The 22,878-nt window shown below is 35.7% G+C and overlaps 1 protein-coding gene across 9 annotated transcripts in view; it reads left to right on the top strand.

Annotated features, from left to right (window-relative positions):
* ROBO1 (roundabout guidance receptor 1) overlaps positions 1-22,878 on the top strand; it is a 1,191,004-nt gene that overhangs the window by 834,132 nt on the left and 333,994 nt on the right. For all 9 annotated transcript variants that reach the window (XM_044251144.1, XM_044251142.1, XM_044251145.1 and 6 more), the window contains one exon: positions 12,264-12,590. In XM_044251144.1, coding sequence (XP_044107079.1) covers positions 12,264-12,590 — 327 coding nt within the window. The remainder of the gene's footprint in view (positions 1-12,263; positions 12,591-22,878) is intronic.

Here is a 22,878-nt window from a genome sequence, read left to right as displayed (position 1 = left end):
CCCGTTTTATTGAGATAGTCCACAAGTTATTACAGCCAGAGTAGGAAAAATATAAACATATTTTGTTAATGTAACTAGGGGTTAATTTAATATTAATAGAGGGTCTCCGAATTGCTAAGAATGGTCAAATGTGAAGTGAAAAATTTAAGGTTTAAATAACGTGCTTTCCCTGGGCACCATAGACCAGGTATTACCTTGTTGTTGTAATGGTATGGAAGATAAATAAAATTATTGAGTCTTTTTGCTTTTGAAAGAGAATAGACAACTGAAAGCCATTCATTGGTTTAAATCCATTTCCAGTCTCTGAACTCCTGCAGATCACACAGGGCCTGATGAAGCAGCTATGAGCTCAGGGTTTATGGCCCCTCTTCATTTAATGTCGTACACATTTTTGCTTTTCCAGAAAAGTTTGTTTTTGATCAAAGGTGTTTGCGTCCACACACTCTATGTTGCATGCCATTTTGCATGTGCAAATCTTTCCAATTTATGTACTGTGTTTTTGTGTGCCCACAAAAGTAGTTTAATGTTGTCTAAGAGGTTTGTCAATACACGTACTTGTTCAAGTGCACAGTGTTGTCTATCACTCACATTAACTTTGCATCTTTACTAACTGAAGAGAGAGACAGCCAGAGAGAGAGAGAGAAACAGAGAGCTACCACTGTTTGTGTCTGTATCTAGCACAGACCTGGTACAGTGTGAGTGATTAGAACATATTTGTTGAGTGAATAAATGAATACTGAAGAGTTAGCCAGAATTTTATTTTCTGATTTTTATTTTCTCCTTTTTTTTTTTTTTTAAAGATTTTATTTATTTATTTGACAGAGAGAGAGATCACAAGTAGGCAGAGAGGCAGACAGAGAGAGAGAGGAGGAGGAATCAGGCTTCCCACAGAGCAGAGAGCCCAATGCGGGGCTCCGTTCCAAGACCCTGGGATCATGACCTGAGCGGAAGGCAGAGGCTTTAACCCACTGAGCCACCCAGGTGCCCCATATTTCCTCCATATTTTTCAAAAAGTTTTGGTTAGCTTTCAAACTTTTAAAACAAAAATATTTTATTATGAAAATAACACCAGACTAGAGAGACTTAGAAGGGGAAAAAAAGCCATCCATTTTTCCATGGTCCCTGAGAAATCAACATTAAGATTTGGGTTTTTTGATCTTTTTTTCTAGCTCTCTTTCTCCCTATCTTTTCCCTTCAGTTTTTCTTCTACTAGAATGGTATAACTTACATCTCTGTTAAGGAGTACACATGATATTCTCAAGGTTTCAGTGGCCTTAGAATTAATTGACTTTGAGTGGACCTAAAGTCTGTGTATCCCAATGCCATCCAGGAGGCCTGGACTCTCTGAGCTCCTTTCATCTGTGGGTGTCTGTTCCCTAGAAGCAGAAGTAAGGATCGATCTTACTTTCTCTTGAACTCAGGGCTATGCTGACTGCTCCAAGCATGAGTGTTTGCCCATCCTGTGTTCCAAACTATTTATAAATACACATGAAATCTCCCATCATTTTCTTTCTTTCCATTATCTGTTCATTCATTCAACAAATGTTTATCAAGCACCTGTGTGTCAGGGGCTATTGTAGGCACTGGAGATGTATAAGCATTTCAGTACTTACATAACTACTTAGTAACTAAACTAAGTATTTAAGTATTATAAGTGCTTTCTAAGCAAAATTAACTATTACTCCTTCCCTTTGAAATTAAACCACCATCCAAATAATGACTTAAGGTATTATGTTTCTCTTTTAAGTTGTATTAACATACAGAATGATAAATGCATATAGATATCATATGGTCACAATTAAAGAGAAATTTAAAATTTCAGGAGAAAGCGATATTATAACTCTATTCCAAAAAGAATAAGAAAAAAAAAAAACCAAGCCAAACTTATTTCCAGAAGGAAAGAAACAGAGAAAGCAATAATCCCAAATCAGAAGGGGGGGGAGGATGCTTTTTAGAGTTAGGAGGGTTTTTTTTTTTTTTTTTTTAAATTTCTTATCTTTTGGCATCACAGGTTGTATAGGTTGATATTTCATGTATGGTGGAGTTTTCCATTAGATCAACCACACATATTGCTTTGTTTTGCACTTATGGATTATTTACTTGTCCCCTTAGAAAAGAGAGACCACTGAGTAGATTTTAAGTTAGCATTTGGAATACCCTGTAAGTCTCCATATCTTGTAAGTCAGGTGATAGAGTCAGCCTCTCCTTATCCATTGTTAGGGCGCCCTGTAGAGTCTATAAGATCTAAATCCAAGATACAATGAGAAGGAAACAGGGTAAGTACAGGGGAGGTAAAAATGACAGTTTGCCAATATATACACAAGTTCTGTAGAAGATCTTGTTCATGTCAGAAGTACTAAGTTTAAAAATAAGTGAAGTTGACTGCATTCCTACAGGGATTTCTCAGTAATCCTTTAAAAGGCTATTTTAAGTATTTCGTTTTCCAAAAGTGTAATTGTCTTTAGATAATTATCCTTACAATTACAATTCTATACTCTATCTCAAAGACATTAATAACTCATCTAGATTCAAGGGTTCTCTAAATATAGTGTAAGTATGACTAACTAATTTAAGATGTAAAGTTAAATCCTAATGTTTAGTACTTTAATTGACTTGGTTATTTGTGCAGTAAATTATATCTATAATGTGCAGATTCTATAAAAATCTAATGCAAGTCTTTAGAGAAAGGATTGATAAATAGTACTTTACATAATAATTTAAAAAACTTCATGTGGTTAACAAATTATATTGTATCCCTATTTGTTTTTATATACCTTTGATTTATGACTTAAAAACATGATTTTAAACACAAAATTGAGATTAATTTCAGGATAAAATTTTTTCCCTTGAAAATTTAAATTCAGGATAGAGGAAGTTTGGTATGCAAGGTTTTTTTGTTTTTTGTTTTTGGTTTTGTTTTGTTTTGTTTTTTACAGGTACAAGAGTACGGTGGAGTTGTAATTTCAATAAGAAAGTCTGTGTTCTGTATATTGAGGTTTATAGTTGGCTCAGATTTATAACCATCTGCAATTTTCATATTATATATTTGAAAAGGGAGATGTAGATTAATGTTGATTGCAATTCATGTAATTTGTCCTAATGTCAAAAATCCAATATTAGGATGAAATTTGTTCCCCTAGCAATAAAAAAGACATTGACAGGACCACCAAAATACTGTTTTTCACAGTTCAAAATATTGTTCAAAATTCATCATTTGTGAAAATTGGTTCTAGTAGCTGAAATGTTATAAATAAGTTATTATATTTTCAGTCCTTAGGGTCCATTAAGATAGGCATTAGGAAATAAAGGATTATTTGTGAATTTTAATACCTTAGTGTATCTATAGAAAGTTGTCTTGAAATGTAATTTGGCACAATTACAAACTTGATCAATAGGACGAACCCACAGAATTTTTATATTTGTAATGGAAAGGAAGAGAAAGATAATGAGACTATTCATGCAGTAATATTTTAAAATGCATTGGTGTGTCTTTCAGATTTTGAAAGTACTACATTTAATCAATGGATATGTATGGGATATTTTCCACAAGGAACAAAGCTGCTTTATTACAGATGGCTTTGGAGAGACTCACTCACTGATGATTCTTAGTAAAACAAGAAGTTGAGTAGGCTCAGAGCTCTAGTTTTATTTTGTTTTTCTTCTCTTTTGATAGATGTTTTGCTGGAATTGTGCCAGATTTTGCCAAGAACTGTGTAAATGGAAAATAAATTTAAGTTGAATTCTCAACGAAGACTAGATTCTTGCTTAGTTTATAACTTTCTCACAAATTCAGGAAAAATAAAACAAAACAAAAAAACCCAGTAACTGATTTGTAGTTAGTAGGGATCCTAATATAATTCCAGGAGAAGTTGGAGAGGAAAATCATAAAATTAAACAATGGTGCTTTTGCCAACTTCCAACTATTATTACATCAGTGGTTCCAATCAGGGACCACTGTAATATTTTATGTGCCAGGGATTATGATAACCTATAAAATATAGATATTATTTTTATACTCATTTTATAGATGAAGAAATGAACATTCAGAGAAGTTAAGGAATTTACCTGAGTTTATACAGCTAACAAATAGCAGAGCTTGGATTTGAATGTAGGCACACTGAATCCATTCTCTAGATTGGACATACTTTCCCCCAAGTGCTACATTAGTCTTTTTTTTTTTTTTTTCTTTTCTTCTCTTTTCCTCTCATCTATGCTGTTTCTTCTTGGTGAACTTAAGGCAGTTCAGATCAAGGATTTTATTTCATATTTCTTTGTGTTGCTAATGCTTAGCACAATTCTTAATACAATATATGTTCACTATAGACGTAGACCAATGAGTAGGAGAGTGAGAAAATTTGGATTTTAAGATACGCAAATATTTTTGTTTGACATTTTATAGAAGGTAGAAATCTCCTATTTGTATATTGATTGGAAATTTTACCTCAAGGGCAAAAGGAAGCATGAACTCAGCTCACCAGCTTCAACCCTACAACCCATTTAGGTATAGCTCAGAATGAAGTCCTGCCTGGTTTGAGTCTGCTGAGGCAATTACTGCTGCTAATGCCTTAGTAGCTTCTGCAATATTTGGGTCCCATGACAGAAAAGTCTATTCTAGTTAGACACCATATTATTAAAAATGGGGGTGGAAGGGGGAGAGCAAGCAATATTGCTTTTAAAATTTCTCTTATTCTACTGTCAGTCTTCCTCGTACCTTTTGGGACACAGCTAGATGATATTAGATTCTATAGGAATATTACAAAAACCCCAGGGATTCACGTCTAGAATTCCATCTGGACAGTTTTGATAATCGTTTGAGATGATAACAGATGCTATCATTGACCCTCAACTACTTTTGGGGATTATTCTAAATTTTGGCTAAGAACCCCTCCTCCCATCTTTAGGGGGAATTATAATGGTAGGAAATTAGGCTGAAACAAAGTACCTAAAGAAAATGGCATAGTTGTTTTAAAGTGTTCTGTTTCCCTTGTGTTCCTCTACTCTGTATACGTTCAGGTGAAGCTATGTATTTTCCTGTGGTATGGTCTGTTTTTATACTTATTCCGATAATATGTGAGTATTTGGGAAATGTGTGTGATTCAGTAGAGGGTATTTAAGTCTACTCTGTACGCAGTGAGTAATTAATGGAGGCTGTCTTCTTATTTTTAACAAATATCTCCTTGTAGGATGAAGTTCTGGCAGGAAAATTACAGGATTGGTGGCCCTGGTAGGGTTTATGTTAATATTGGAGGCTGTATGCTCCTTAAAATGTAAATGGAGCTTAAATAAAAAGGTTAAGAGGCAAGGTTCTTTTAAGAATACAGGTGTTCTTTTACAAATACAGGTTTGTGGGTAAGACAGATACACCTCCCCACCCCCCACGTAGGACAGATGTCACCCATTGTCTATTAATATTCATTGTGCATCTGTCAACTCCTCTCTGAACTTGCTACTCTCATTCTTTTAGTAATTTTACAAGCATTTCTGTGCTGCAAGATGTTTTCATATATGAGACAAATGGATATTTTAATCGTTTAATGTTTTCTAATTTTAACCTGCCAAAGAATATGAAAAAGAAATTCAGATCAAAATAAGGCTTTGTTAATAAAATAAATACTGTTTCACTCAATCTACTAAGAAACAGACTTGAAAACATAAACAAAACCCTGAGACCAACGTTACTGCCATGGTAGGGGGAAGAAAGAGTTGCATCATATATATGACAAAAGAATAAAATTATATACATGTGTGTTTTGTAATACCTCAATAGAATATTACCAAGATCTGTCTCTTAAATGGTTGATTGCTTGTGTGTCTAAAAATGGTGTTTTCAAGGGGGGGGGATAGTTTGTAGCCAACTAGGAGTTTGGTTTCCTCATTATAAATCTCACGTGACTTTGATATATTTCCTTGACATACTTAGCACTTACGTGTATATCTTTTTCCAGCTGCGGGTGTGTAAATATTTAGATAATTCAGTCACTCATGTTTATATTTTATCTTCCAACTGGGCCGTTGTTGAAGGAATTCTGCCCTGCCCCTTTTTTTGATGCTGACTGTGCATAAAGTCAACTGTGTTCTCTTCCCAAAGTTCTACCAGGATTCATGCTGAGGACAGCTGCTGTTATCATCCTTGTTCCCTATTAAAGCCTCACTCTGCCCCTCGCTTTCTTCTTTGACCCTCTCTTCTTTGTTACTTTTCTGTTTCCCATGCAGAGTTTGGTTGAAACCAGGAAGTTGGTCTTACCAAGTGTAGTAAAAACCTGACATCTTATAACATAAAAATTAGTATGTAAAAACAAATTGTTGTAACCAGAATGGTGGTTGTCAGGTAGCTTACAGAAACTCAGAATTTATGATGGAAGAGAGAAGGCTTTTTATGAATGAGTCAATATTAGAGAGAAGCTATTGGGACCCAGAGGAGACGAACACCACCTGCTTTAGGGAGGAGGACTGTATGTAATCTATACTCTTCGGAGAGTCATGGGTGCTGTTCCCTATATGATCTTGGCATACCTCAAGTTTCCCTTTGAGAAAGTGCGTCAACAATTATTGATAGAAGATGAGAGACTTTTCCTTCAAAGTATGATTATGGAAAAACTTCGGGAATCAGTGATACTGAATTTTTTATAGATTTTGTTTTGTTTTGTTTTTATTTTTTTTAAGATTAATTATTTAATTTATTTATTTGAGAGAGAGAGAGAGACAGCGCATGAGTAGGGGGAGAGTCAGAGGGAGAAATAGACTTCCCACCGAGCAGGGAGCCCGATGTGGGACTCCACGATTATGACCTAAGGCGAAGGCAGTTGCTTAATCAACTGAGCCATGCAGGCGCCCTATATTTTTATTTTAAGTAATCTCTACACCCAACATGAAGCTGGAACTCAACCCTGAGATCAAGAGTCTCATGTTCCACCATCCGAGCCAGCCAGGTACCCCAGTGATCCTGAATTTTAGCTGCATAAAGAGTTGCATAGGAATTGAGGTTCTCAGTATTAAAAACTGACATTATAAGTTATTTACTAAAAAATTCAAGTTCGTAATTAGAGAAGATGACACAGTGTAAGACAAGCTTTATACCTCCTTTCGTTCATTATCAAATTCTTTACCAAGTAAAAGGAGTATGAAATCATGAGGTTTATAGTCAGGTTTTCTCTGTATGCATAGGGAAGGAACAACAGATGCCCCTAGGTTTGACTGCTTTTTGTTTTTATAATCCACAATTTAAAGATAAGCAGTCAAAATGAACACTTCAAGCGTTGGAAAGAAGAACAGACAAAGCATGTTTTGCTCTGGGTTTTAACAAAAGGTTTTGAATTGGACTTGAGTTGAATCCGAGCTCTGCCACCTTCTCGCTGAATGACAGCTAAGAGTCTCACTTCCCCCATATGGACACCAGATATAACAACACCCACCTCATAAAGATGTTGTTGTGATGAAGGGGATGATGGATAATTAATGTTAGTTTTCTCTTTCTCTTTCCTTTCTGCTTAGACTTGATAATAAAGAATAATTTATTATAGTGTTTCTGGAAATGGTGATTGCCATTTATAATTTTTATTGGGGAGGTTAACCAATTACTCATTATAAATACCACTCAGGAATTGGACATTTCCTTTTCTGAAAGTTATGCAGTATGAGGAATTTGAGATTTCTGTGTTTTTTGTTAGGATTTTCAAATGCACAAGCTCGGTATTCAAATAACTTTTTTTTTTTTTTGACTACCCCTATTCATTTCTTCAGATCATTATATGCTAACAGAGTATATTTTCTCTGGAAGTGTGTTCCTCAGAAGCAAAGTTCAGTGGGATATCCTGGAAAAAGAAAACCGAAGAGTTCAGTAGCCAAATAAGTTTGAGAAAGGCTGCACAGGGTACCTTTCTGTTGGCATATCATAGTGTGCTTTTATCAAGACAAAAGACCCTGAGAACTACAACTCCTTTTTTGAGCAATTAGGCATTAACAATCTGAGGAAAGAGTATTTCATGTAGCCTGACAATTTAGCCTTTAGTAATGTAGATGCCATTTTTATTGCTGAAATTCTTTTACCGAATACTGCTGTACAAACATTCTGGTGAAAGCTTAGGCCTGAGTTTTCCATTCCCAAAAGTCATGCTAGCTCGGGTGCAGCTATAGGGAACTGCTGGTTAGGAATAGAGAGAGTCTTGAGCTCCACTGTATGTTAATGGCATCTGGGTGATCTCCAGGTTCTGTAATTGGCCATTACTTCCTCTATACACTCCCTGGACAGTTTTATTCTTTCCCATGGTTTCAGTCTCCAGCTCGATTCTCATCTGTGGCTCCAGCTGAGATTTTTTTCTGAGATTAAACTTGGATATTCAGTTGGCAACTTGTCATCTCCACTTGGAAAAATCAAGAAGTACCTCAAGCCCTCCGTGTCTCAGATTGAATAAATCATCTCCTCTGTGCTTCCTCTCAACAAATTTCACTCTTTGATTTTGCACCTTCATTGGGACTGTCATTCACCCACTGCTCAGATCACAAACTTGGAATCCTCTGCCTTGTTCTTCTTGTCCATCCTGTGCACTTTCCATTTCGTTTTCATCCCGCATTGCCAGTGGTCAGATCCTGTTGATTTTATAACTAAATCTCTAGATTCTTTCCTCTGTTTTCTTTTCTGTCTGGCAAGGTCCCAAGTTTTCAGAATTTATTGTTTGAAGAGTAAAAAAGTTTCTCGACCAATTACCTCCTAATTTAGCCCGCTGTAGAGTCCACTGTCCTACTCCCAATGGTGAGCTCTTCAGAACCAAGCATGGAGGCGCCTGGGTGGCTCAGTGGGTTAAAGCCTCTGCCTTCGGCTCAGGTCATGATCTCGGGGTCCTGGGATTGAGCCCCGCACTGGGCTCTCTGCTCAGCAGGGAGCCTGCTTCTCCCTCTCTCTGTCTCTGCCTGCTTCTCTGCCTACTTCTGATCTCTGTCTGTCAAATAAATAAAATCTTTAAAAACAAAACAAACCCCAAACCAAGCATGACTCTGCCCATGCCTCACTTAAGATATTTCTTTTTTTTTCCTTTTTTTTTACTATTTTTTTCTTTTTTTTTCCCAATTTATTTATTTTCAGAAAAACAGTATTCATCATTTTTCCACCACACCCAGTGCTCCATGCAAGCCGTGCCCTCCATAATACCCACCACCTGGTACCCCAACCTCCCACAAGATGGGATAGGGAGGGAGACAAACCATAAGTGACTCTTAATCTCACGAAACAAACTGTGGGTTGCTGGGGGGAGGGGGGTTGGGAGAAGGGGGGTAGGGTTATGGACATTGGGGAGGGTATGTGCTTTTGGGTAAATTGGAAGGGGAGGTGAACCATGAGAGACTATGGACTCTGAAAGATATTTCAATATTCTGTTGCTTTCAGGTAAGTTGTAGAACTTTGATTTGGTGTACAACATTCATCCCATTATTGCTTCTTCAGGCACATACTTTCTAATCTAATGCAAACATTTGCATTATTGCTTCTGACTACTTCAGGCACATACTTTCTAATCTCTGACACGTACCTTCTACTCAGGCCATACCATATTCGTTGGCAGTTGTGCCTCTAGTGAAATCATCTCCTTTCTTTTATTGTTGACTCAGTTTTCAAGACTCATCTCAAATTTTATGTCTCAGGATGCCTACTCTCCCTTGTTCAGGCTGTCTTAAATGTCCTTTCCCCATAGCAAAGTTTCCCCATAGCAAACCGTACATCCCTATTTCCTATCTGAAATGGACTTTCAGAATTTAAAATAATGAGTGCTTTAATTAAATAGCTATTACCTCAGTAGTTGTTCGTCATTAGCATCCACCTTTGGTAATTATAGCCAAAGTCAAGGCTGGCCACATATATTTTATTCTTTGAAATTGTATAACATTTGTGATTGAGTAATCTAAAATCTAATTTAAATTGACTTCAGTATAGCCTTTGTGAGAAAGTATGAGTTTCTCAGTTATTTTTTCCCCATGTTGCCGGTTTATTTCTTCCTTCTTTAGTGGTGGGTTTCATTTAAAGACTTTATAGTATGTTGTATACCGTGCATTGAATTAAAGCTGTTTCTCAATATTTCAGATTGTAAAACTATTACTTAAGATTTCAGATGACAGTTTTCTTTACTTCATGGTCGATATAACTGAATGCTCTTTAAATTTTACCATTCATCTGTTTATTTCATTCATTAAAAAAAAATGTTAATTGTAGTAGTTACAAATTAGAGATTTATAAATCAGTCCATGCAGAGCTTACAGTCTAGGAAAGGTTGAAGAGAATGCACGTTGATTATCATTTAAAAAATAAAATCTTTTAATGTCTTTCTATAGAATATGTGATTAAGTTTCAGATCATTATACTCAAATAGATCTTCCCCATTAGGACTTCATTCATTTTTTCATTTTTTTCAACAAATATTGACATTATAGCATGCTCACCTCTGCCAAGCATAAGAGGAGCAATCATGAGCAAAATCAGACCTATAGATCTTACAGAGCAATGGGAAAAAACAGGATTCCAAGCATCAAACAAAAAAATTGAAATTGCAATTCTGATCATTCTTACCAAAATGTAGCTGCATAGGGCTATTTAGGTTTATAAATGGAGCACTTAACTTTCTTTGAAAGATTAGGGAGGTCAGAGATTTGAAAGGAAAGTGGATGTTAACTACCGTGAGATCATTTCAAGCACAAGCCCCGGTGGCCGGTGGCCGGTGTAGGCCTGTGGCAGGAGGAAGCGTGTTGTATTTGTGAACTAGTGCAAGGTGAGGTGAAGAAAGCAGAGAAAGGAGTGGAATGGGAAAAGTCTGGAGAGCTAGACAGGGGAATAAACACACTCTTGTAGATCTTGTTAAGGACTTTATCTTAAGAGCCACGAGTATATTTTAAGAGCCACTGAAGTAGGGGAGAACCCAGATTGTATTTGCATTTCAAAGCCTTCTTCTGGCTACACCGAAGTGAAGCGGTTTAAGAGATTTCCTAAATCCGGGTGGGAATTCATAGTAGTTTGACCTGGGCTGGTAGCTGGCTGTAGAGATGGAGATGAGGAGGTTGATTTGAGAAATAGCGGGAAGGAGGAAGACAAAGATGGGGAGATGTCAAGGAAGCCTGGTTTCTACTTTGCATTATTCATTGAGATTGGATGGCTAGATAAGAACAAGGTTTGGGGCTCAACTAAATTAAGCCTTGGGCTGTTGCATTTGAGAAATCTTTAAGAAATTTACATGTTAAATTTATCCACAGCAGCAGTATGGTAGGAATATTAAAAAAAAGATGAATCTTGATCCCTGTTTTAGAAGTTGTAATCTCATTGGGAAAAAAATAAGGTATAGACACAGGAAATATTTAAGTGACACAAACACACAGGACCTCACTTATTATGTAATACAGAACGCAGGTCCTTACCCAATGTCCTTTTTCACTCTATATTATATTTAATTATTTAAACTCAATTATATAACATTTCATCCTTGAAGTATATTAAATATTAACATATCACTATTGGCAACTAATGAAATTAATTTATTAATTCAAATTCTGGGAATGTGTATACACACACACACTTTATTATTTAGGAAGATAGAAAGATTTATATAGAGAGCAGTTTCATCATAAATTTGAATATGATGTTCACTGTTCTACCGAGTAGGTTTTTTTTAAAGTGTTGACTGATGTTAGTTGCAAATGAGATTCCAAGAAGCTGTGCTATTATCTGTAACACTACAATTCTCTCAGTCATTCCTCTGCAAAAAATAGGCACGGATGTGGTAAACACAGACAGGGTGATGACTTCTGACAGGCTTTATGCACAAGGCATTTGAAGAGCAGGCAGGATTTGTACAAAGTTAAAGCAAGAGTATTTTCTAGGTGGAAGGGTCAAAAGAATTCAAGAATTGCACGATGTGGTTGAGGTGGACACCAGTAGGACTAATTGGTAGATGGGGTCCGGAGTAAATACAAGGTCACGGTTATGCCCTGTTTACGTAGTAGTACTTACAGCTAAGCTTTTGCGATAAGATTTCTAGCTGTTTCCGGGTGCCTGGGTGGCTCAGTGGGTTAAGCCTCTGCCTTCGGCTCAGGTCATGATCTCAGGGTCCTGGGATCGAGCCCCGCATCGGACTCTCTGCTCGGTGGGGAGCCTGCTTCCTTTCCTCTCTCTCTGCCTACTTGTGATCTCTGTCTGTCAAATAAATAAATAAAATCTTTAAAAAAAAAAAAAAAGATTTCTAGTTGTTTCCATATGATAATATGAAACTATTTTGCCACTTCTTCTGCAGGCTCCCGTCTTCGTCAGGAAGATTTTCCACCTCGCATTGTTGAACACCCTTCCGACCTAATTGTGTCAAAAGGAGAACCTGCCACTTTGAACTGTAAAGCCGAAGGCCGCCCCACACCCACTATCGAATGGTACAAAGGGGGGGAGAGAGTGGAGACAGACAAAGATGACCCTCGCTCACACCGAATGTTGCTGCCGAGTGGATCTTTATTTTTCTTACGTATAGTACATGGACGAAAAAGTAGGCCTGATGAAGGGGTCTACGTCTGTGTAGCAAGGAATTACCTCGGAGAGGCCGTGAGCCATAACGCTTCGCTGGAGGTAGCCAGTAAGTACATGGGGCTCTGGGCTCTTGATAGCAGGAATGGTGTGGTGGGATCTTTTGCCTGGAGAGTGGTAATAAGAAGTCCAACCCCTATCCCAGGCTTTACATGAGCAAAATGTCTAGCTTTTTGTATGAATACGGTCCTCTACCTATTTGATATGATTTTTTTTTTTCATCGTAGCTGGTTATTCAGGTTACTTTGGATTTGCACATAGTTGTTAAACCCTTCTACTTGGGATATGAAGTAGTTCTGTTGAACATTTTCATTGAAATTGATTTATTCTTTAAAAAAATGTTATATCCTTCTCCTTTGTTGCTTTCAAATATACTGAATGCAAGTACATTTCTGTGGAAAGAATAGCAGGGGTATTTTTCATTTGTCTTTGTTTGGAGATATACTTTCAACTGGTAGTGTAAGATATGGTTTTAAACCATATGCTTCTAATTCTTAGAAATGTATTCTACTTTTGGTAAAGCCAGTAAGTACATGGGGCTCTGGGTATAGGTAGAGAAATAGACATATGTGCCTCATACATTATTACTTTGGCTACTGTAGTGCCATCTGGGAGGAAAACCTGTGTATGTCATCCTATGGTAGTTGATGGTTTAGTTATTTACATGGATACCAAATACAGTTCATTTGCAATCACCTCAAGAAGGATCTCTTGACTAATGATTAAATTGTTAGGTGCGTAATGTATTTCAATACAAATTGGGCTTCTCTTATTTTTAGTAAACATTCAAGAGGTAGCCAGAAAGTCTCATATCCTTGAAAGAATATGTTCTATGTATTATAAGTACAGTTGAGTGTTGCATAGGGATTGGTTGGAAAGACAAAGTTTAGATCTCTAATACACTTTACATAAAATGAACGGTGAAATTGCAGACATAACTATGTATATATGTATCTATAATGTTTTCTAGGATGATTGATATTTTGATATAATTTATGTTCAAAATTGAACTATATAATCAGCTTCATAATCTCTACTGTTGTCTCTAACATTCGTCTAGAACTTGAGTATATCAATCCACAGGTAGTTATGCAATTATAGACATAGAAAGGAATTTAAAGACAGATTTTCCAACTTAATCAGATTATTAAAATGGACTCAGTCTCCAAGAATCAGGATGGGTTGATCACATGCATAGATCCATGGAGTACTTAGGGTGAGACAGAATGCCGAAGATGTCCAACATGAGCATAAAATTTAAGTAGCTAAAAAAACGAAAGTAACCGTTTAAAAGTATGCCAGAACTAGCCACTCACATTTTTTAAAACATTTACTTAAAACTCAAGTTTATATTTCTCTTCACATTTAATTGATCACAAACTTACTGTACTTTCTCTTATTGCCTTGATTCTTAGTGAAAATCTTGAACTAGGTAAGTGAGATGAACAAAAGCTGTAATCACAGCAGCAGGCTACTTTCCTTTTTCTCCTCCCTTCCTCCCTCCTTCCCGCTCATTCTCCCTCATTCCTTTCCTCCCTCCCTCCCTTCCTCTCTCCTACATTCCTTCCCTCCTTTCTTCCCACCTTCCTTCCTTCCTTTTTCCTTTCTTCCCAAATTGAAATGTGGTGCAGGCAAAAGAGGTTTAAATGTTTTTATAAAAGGAGATGTATTTTTTGATACAATTTTCTTTCAGGTTGTGATATTAATACTTTTCTACCTTTTGACACAGTTATACTTAAGAATACTTATTCCCTGTGGGGGGAAAATTAAGTTAACATTTGAATACAAATATAGAGAATCAAGGAAGATGTTATAGATGACCTACTCATGTAGATGGTATAGATGACCAACTCTTATTTTTGGTAGATAAGAAACTGAAGATCAGAAGGAAAAACAGAGTTATTGTTTATTCTTTGCAAGTATAATCCCTTATAAATGAAGTGTGTACCAATAGAAATATATATCTGCGGTCATATTGTGTTTCTGTGTTATTTCTTACGATACTTGCATTCTGATCATTGCCAGAGTTTTTAGAAAATGTTATAGACTTGAATAGAACATCTAAATGCTTACCCTTTAGATCTCGCCTTTCAAAACTCCTTTAGTTTTACTTTAGATGATCAAGATACCCTTAATGCACTGGGATTTAGAGAGCTCTGTTTTTTTAATCTGGCTTTTGTGTAACTATTTTAAAAGACATTATTAGTATCCAGTTCAATTCTTTTTCTAAGCAAGACCTTCCGTTACTTTGTGAGTCCATTATGGAAAATGCTTTTCCAGTCTTAGTTGACAAATATACCTTCAAGGAACTGAAAACAGACACAAGATCATTATATAACTTTTATCAGCAAAATATGCAGATAATAGTCCCTGAATGCATACATCCCAAATTTTCGTGTGATATTTCTCACTATGTCTCCAAAATGTTTCAAGCTCCAGAGAAAAGAGAATATAGTTGAGATACCTTAAACAATACTTTAAGATCATATTCATTAACAATTCATACATGTAGAAGGGCAACATGTATATAGTATATTTATCAAACGTATTTTGATATTCATAAGGATAGTTTGATAGTAAAGATTTTTATTAGTGATGATAATAATAATTATACTAAATCCAAAAAAAAGTTTGAGTAGTGTTTGTATTCAACAATTTTTGTATTTGTTTGATAGCAATAATTAGCAACATGTTTTTATTTGGATAAATTATATTATTTTGTAACCTAATTTATATGGGAAAAATTAATGCTCTGGAATTAAAATGGGTTCTGTGTGTTTAAAAAATGATTTAGTAAATTCAGGCTTTAGTGCCCTACAAATAGGTATGTAGTGATATAGTTCACCTGTATTTTAATTATGTATTTTAGACAATAGTTACTTTAATTCACCATTTTAAAGTATGTTTATGTCCTAAAATGAAAAGTTGCCTTTTGTATGTTACATAAAAAAACCAGGTCATGTGTGTATGTGGGAAGGTGGGGGTTGGGGTAGAAGTCCAGGGAAACATGGGCCATATTTGCTGTGGGTTAAATCTGTAAAGTACGGTTCTAGTTTCGTTTATTTTTTCCTGGAGAATATTACTACCTTTTTTTTTTACACATTGGTTTAGGTACATGAAATTCAATAAGAACTATTCTTATTCTTCCCAAAGACACAGGAAGGCAAAGATTGCATCTAATTTCTTAGTGAGTCTGTAATCCAGAGTAATAGCATTAACAAAAGTATCTAGAGGCAACCCAGATTTCACAGCACAGTTGTTGGTAATGCTTTTAAAAACATCAACCTGTGTTTTATTTGCCTTTAAACCAAGTTTTACAGCTGTAACAACTAGATTTCTCGGTTCCTAACAATTGTCAATCTCTCAACCACTGAAAAAAAAAAAAAGATATTGAATGTCATTGAAAACCTTTGTTTCTGTATAGAAATGATATTAATCATGTCTTTTTTGTCTTTAATATTTATTGAAATTTTTAAAGTACACCAAAAGGATTACATTTATTAGTTATTTTTAGGATTAATTATTTTTTATTTTCATTTAAATCCCCATCATTACTAGGTTAGACCCAGTGAAAAGCACTGGCCAGCCTTTTGGTGTGGATCCTTGCCATGTGGTAAAAGCTGCATTACTTGTTCTTGAAAGCTCAGTTTTAATGCAATTAAAAAGTTATCTCACACAATCATAAAGTCTAAAAATTGAAATGCTAAGGAATATATGATGGTTGTTACTAAAGTTTCCTGGAATTTTTGGAAGTTTATCTCTGCAAAGGAAAAGAATTTTTAATCACAGATTGATTTTTTCAATATATTTAAAAATTCTTCTTCTTCTTCTTCTTCTTTTTTTTTTTTCTGCAAACCAAGAATTCTCTAACTTAATAGGGACATTACATTGGAAAATTTAGGAGATACCACTCGCTATTTCTAAGATTTTTGAAAACTTCACTCTTTATCTAATTCAGTTTCAAAGTTAGCTTTCTAAAATGGTCTTGCAAGTGGCATGTTCTCGTTTATCTCGTATTAGCTTTATTTAAGAGTTTACTAAATGTTTAGGAAAATATTTATTGGGACCATTCCTCATTCTCCTGTACCCAACATCATCACTTACTAAATTTAGAACTCCATTTTGTGCCTGGCACAAATTAATAACACAATTCTTAGACACAACTTATATTTAATAAGTAATTTAATCTTGGGTAATTGCATTGAATTTTAAGGAAAATTAATCTGAACCTTGACCCCCCTGCTTCCCATTGTAGAACATGGCCCTCTACGTCATCTGCTAAGCAGGGCACAGTTCGCATATGGCTATTTGTTTCCTATTTAAGCTGTTTTCTCTTGAGGAAAAGAAATTCCCTTTAGACTAGGCAGACATCTGCTGGCTGTTGTAGCAGCAAAACTGGAGGAACTATCTTTCCTGGAGAAACAAACAAACAAACATTTTTCCCAATTAATCAAAGATTAAGTCTTCCCAGATTTTATTAACTGGGGTACATTTTAGTAGTAATTACTTTGGGGTAAATGTTTATATTTTGAGGTGAACTATTCTCAATATAGCATGATCTTTTGTTGTTATTAAATGATACTCATCAAAGTGATTTAGAATTTGATTTATCCAGTTTTCTTTCTTCCGGTAAAATGACAAAGTAAACTCATGGATGCCAAGCAGCCATGTGTTTACCTAGATACAATAGAATGTATTCCTAAAATCTGGACCTTGGAAGATGGAAGGATTACTCCTGGAGGTGAAATGGTTCAGATGAGGAGGTGGAAGTAATACATGCCATTACACTTTAAAATATTGATTGATCAATTGATTGATTATGTGCACACACATAATCTATCTGACCTCTATTATGGTCAGACACTGGAATTATTTATACAGTTTATATGTGCACGCGTGCGTGTGCGTGTGCACACACACACACACACACATTGTTCCCTAATAGTCCTTTTATTTTTGAAATTGAATTTCTTTTATATTACGTATCTAAAAATATTGTTTCCTCTACTTAATTTTGTTTTATTGTTTTAACTAGGCATTTTCAAGTGTTTTTACCACATTCTAAAACCTTTTTGTATCTTATTTTTATTTTCAGTATTCAAAGGAAGAATGTTAGTCATTTAGTTTAATGATTTAAAAATCTTTTCACTTCCTGGTACACTTACATTCTAAAATGAACTGATTCTTTGTTCCAAAATTGATTCATGATTAAATGAAATTATGCATATAAAGTATGTGGCACAATGACTGCCACATAATTACAAATCATAAATTTTAAATCATAAATTTAATCATTGGTGCTGTTATTTTTATTACTTTTTTCTTCTTTATCTCTTTCCATCAAACACCACGGTTATTTTTATATATAAGGGATCTGATGCTTCTGACTTGAAAAATGGACTCATTTCATTTTAAGTTTAAAGCTATGTGCATTAATATACTAAAATATAAGTAAATGCTTCAGTAAGTAAATTTAAATTAACTTCTGGTTAAGTAAAAAAATGTCTTGAATATACTAAATACCAACTTGAATTGAAATCACTGGTATGAGAAATTTACCTTTACCTTAAAATCTTCAGTCCTAATGCAGAACATGAAATAATGTTGATTCAAATCCTTTTTCTTTCATGGACAAATAAAAAAAATTTCAGTTTTATATCTTTTACAGTTGAGATAATATTCACATTTTTCCTAATTAAATTAATGTATGTATTTCTTTAAGTAGAGGCAATGTTGCTAAGTTCTATGACATGATTATTGTTACTGAACACTTGAATTTTGCTCTCTGTCAAATACATTCTTTTGTTGTTGCCTGTCTTCATCGGCTTAAGCTCGATGGCTTAAATGACAAATATTTATTTCTCACAGTTCTGGAGGCTGGGAAGTTGGAGATCAGGGTGCCAATATGGTTGGGTTCTGGTAAGAGCTCTTTTCTTGGTTTCCTCCCATGGTAGAAAGAGGCTCTAGTCTTTTTATCGTAGTGTAAGGACACCAGTCCCTTCGGAGGGACTCCACCCCAATGAATTCATTCAACCCCAACTACTAACCAAAGTCCCCATCTCCAAATACAGTCCCACTGGGGATTAAGACTTAAACTTAAATGGGGCAGGGCAGGGAGACACAAACATTTACTCCATAGCTGCCTTTAATGATTATGTTTAGATTTTTGTTAATTGGGTTTATAGTTATTTTTATCCTATTAAGTAACTGAGCAATAAACATCAGAATATCAGGGAAAGGTTCTGTAATCTCCATAATGTAAGTAGTAGGTCCGTCAGAGCACTTGTTACATCCAGAGGTCAGGTTTAAATTGTGTCGTAAATCAAGTGTTGTCTACGCCTTCAAGTGAATGCAGTGTCAGGGGAACTCTTCATTGTTTTGGAAAAGTCAGAGCAACATCCTTTAATAGCTACATTAAGAGAGAAGATAGTGGTCATTTTCTTTCGAGAGAATGTAAAAGTTCTTCCTCTTTTCTTCCTTCCCCATCTCTCTTTTATTTGTTTTATATTTTCAAAGAGGATTTAATATGAGATATGAAGGCAGAAACCTGTATTTTCATAATCCATGAAGAGGTGGGTCCGTGAGAGAGGACAGTGATGATGTGCATAAAAAGAAAGTTTGAGTTTCAAAGGGCATTTTAGTAGAAGACTGACCGTTTGAGTGACTATTTATTTATAAATAACCAACAGATTATTTTCTATCTTGAAACCCCTGCTAGTTAAACATGGTTGAAGGTACATGTTCCGTTGACTTTTTCAGCAAACTTTTTATGGTTTTCCTTTATCTCACATAATTGCTCTATATTAATCTTTAGTAGATTTGTAGAAACATCTGAAGAATAGGGGCATATTATGCATTTCTTTCTCTTTACTCCTGATCACAAGTTAAGGAATGTGATTAATAAGCTTAAAGAGATCATTTTTACATAACTTTGAAAAATTGCATTTTATTTGTGATAATATGTACATGTTCTTATAATCTCATCACCAAGACTTAACTACTGTTGGAAGTTGGGTAGACACCTTAAGGTCTCTATACTCGCTCTGGGAAAACTATTCCCTATTGAATCATTGTTCAGTCTTAGGTGGCCAAAAAAGGCATTGGATATGTTGGAACACATATCTATATCATAAAGACTAATTGGAAAAGTTTAGCTCTTCAGGTTGGATACTGCAAAACAGCTTCCTTCTGCTGAATATTACTAGATACACAATCCTGGACAAGACTCAATTCAGTGATTATGGGGTTAGAGGATACATATACCATTACCAGTCTCAGGAGCCGCTCCTTTAATTTCCTCAAAAAGTAGTGGTGTTCATATGTGCTGAAAAATACTAGGATGATTATTTCAGCACTAGTTGATGCTCAGATATAAAGCCCCTTGAGGCTTCCAGAAAATCAATTCAGTATTTAGTTATTTATGGGAAATTCTTGGCAGTGTCTCCTCCTTTCAACAGTACTGTCTGTAAAATATATTAAAATAACAAGATAGATCTGGTTACCTCTCAAATCTTATCATCATATTACTACTCCTTTTAATCCTACTAATTTATTTATGACTTAAATGCTGGAAGTTTTTCCCACATACACAGACCAGCTCGAGAATAATTTGTATGTATTTTAAAATGAGTGATAAATTTATTTAATAAAACATACCCAAGCCTTCTTAGTATGATTAATTTTAAGATTATTTATTTATTTTTAAGTAGGCTCCACATTAGGTGTGGGGCTCATTGTGGGGCTTGAACTCATGACCCTGAGATCAAAACTTGAGCTGAGATCAAGAGCTGGATGCTCAGTTGACTGAGTGACTCAGGTGTCCCTAATTTTAATTAATACAACATAAATTAGTTTAAGCTGTCATTAATTATCAATTTAAACTTTTTGGTCAGGTTAAAATAAAATACTATTGAATGTTTTGGGGGGGTATAAATGCTCTCTGTCTTTGTTACCCAACGTGAGCATTAAAAATGTTTTTAAAGTCAGAGATTAAATAAATATGTGAAAATACTAGAATATAGTTTATCCCCCACAAAAATGTTTTGTTTTGTTTTTCCAAAATAACTCTTTCTAGGCGTTCTAATTCGTTCTAGCTATTCAGTGGTGAACAAAAAAAAGAAATGGTTTCTGCCTTCAGAGAAATTGCAATACAATGGGGAGAAAAAATAAGGACAGAAAATAACCAACTACTATACAAATAACTTTATGGTTAAAGATTATGAAAAGTGCCCAGAATAATTGGGGTCAAACTGAGAACTGAAATAGAAGATAGTACCAAGACACAGAGTAAAAGAAAAAGTGTATCAGGCAAATAGAACAGTACATCTAAAAGGCTGTAAGAAAATATAGACTTGGGCATATTTGAGAAAATGAAAGATGGCTGGTATGGCATATGAGTAAGGGAGACAGCGAGGGAGGTAGGTGGGGTCTAGATCATGCAAGGTCCCATTACCTGGTTAATAATGTTGGATTATATGTCCAGTGCAATGAGAACCACAGGTTTTTGGGCAATAGTGGAGGTGACATGATCTGATTTATACTTTAAAAATGTGAATCGTGTAATAGTTGAGTACTATATGCGTAGAGAATGAGTTGCAGAATGACGGGGAGAGACAAAGTAGGAAGGTCCTAGGTATTCCAGGCAGAAGATCATGCTAGTGAAGCGTGTGATAGTAATGGAGATGAAGAGAAAAGCAAGGATTAAGTTTGAAGATTGAAGACCGGGCTTACTTGTGAAGGGTGAGCAGTAGAGGCTGAAATTTTGCAAGAGATACAATTATTGGTAACAGCCAAGTCCAGGTCAAGTCTATGACCATACAGATAGGATTGGGAGTTTGGGTAAGATGATGTTATCATTGAGAGGTGAACAGTAGTTCCGTATGCTGCAGCCCATCACAATCCCAAGAAATTATATTTTCCTCTTGTATCTCAGCTTGCAGTATGCTTACTTTCCTGTTCCAGTTCTTATTAGTCATCTCAAGAGGGAACCATGTCATGACCCAAGTGCCTACCACCATTCCCAGCACATTGCAAGTGAAGTGATCTAGAGTAACTCAGGAGCACTTTATTGCACGTGTGACGACCATGATAGAGTGTCATAATGCCACTTCAAGAAGCAGACTAACCTACCGTTTTCCCTCATTCCCGCACAGTTTTTTTGCGATGTCAAGCAGTTCACATGATCTCCAACACTCATTTGAAAGCACAGTGCTTAGAATGCAGTCATCAGATACTATTTCCCTGGGAGTTTTTCTTTCTTTCAAGGTTCAGGACAATTTAAGAAGCTCTTCTGGGAGGGCGCCTGGGTGTCTCAGTGGGTTAAAGCCTCGGCCTTCGGCTTGGGTCATGATCTCCGGGTCCTGGGATCGAGCCCCATATCGGGGCTCAGCGGGGAGTCTGCTTCTCCCCCCCCCCCGCCTGCCTCTCTGCCTACTTGTGACCTCTGTCTGTAAATAAATAAATAAATAAATTTTTTTAAAAAAGGAAGCTTTTCTGGGGATAACATTACTTAGGAAATTTAGCACTACCTGGAGGGGTTTTCTGAAGTTCCTTTGAGAAAATCTATAAATGCAGAATAAGACCTAAGTGTCTTTACCGTCTCTGTTTTCTTTCTGGGTAGGGAAAAACTACACAAAATAAATGTTCTGTAACAGAATTATGTGCATTCTTGTACTTTACCATTAATCCATATATTCTATATAAAGCTGTTATAGGCCAGTAGATTTATATTTAATGAAACAAATTTGATGAGAAATTGAAGGGAAATGACAGCATAGTAATATTTTAAATTTCTTATTACAATCTTAGGCTTTAGTTTGTGGTTAATGAATTTTTTTTCAAAAAGCTTAGTTAAAATTAAGATGTAAAGACCAATGAAATCGAGACACTGCAGTAATTAGGCAAAATAGAGATAAAAAAAGAGAAGAAACCCATATGGATAGCAATGTTGTATGTAGCCACGTGAGGGAAGCAAACTCAGGTGAGGGAAGGATCCGGTGGGTTACAGGCAGCAGTTGGAGGCTTCTGCTCAGGGTGTGGTTGGGGACCAGCATCGTTGGCATTACCTGGAAGCAAGTTAGAGATGCTGAATCAGACGCTGTATTTTAACAGTATTACACTGTAACTTGTACACATTCAGATTGGAGAAGCAGTGGTATACATTGTGCTCAACTAGAGTTCATAGGCCTGCCCTCATCCCCTAGAACAAAGAAAACCTTTTGGAATGCAAACCCAGTGTGGCTGATTTTTTTTTTTTTTTTTAAAGAGAGACACAATTAACAAGATTTTCAGTGGGTTTAAATTACCCTGGGCTTTTAAACCAGGACTGGCAGGGGAGA

Source organism: Neovison vison, chromosome 6 (assembly GCF_020171115.1).
Source record: "Neovison vison isolate M4711 chromosome 6, ASM_NN_V1, whole genome shotgun sequence".
NCBI lineage: Eukaryota > Metazoa > Chordata > Mammalia > Carnivora > Mustelidae > Neogale > Neogale vison.
The sequence above is the reverse complement of the archived record's forward strand: the minus strand, read 5'-3'. Positions and strand labels throughout refer to the sequence as shown.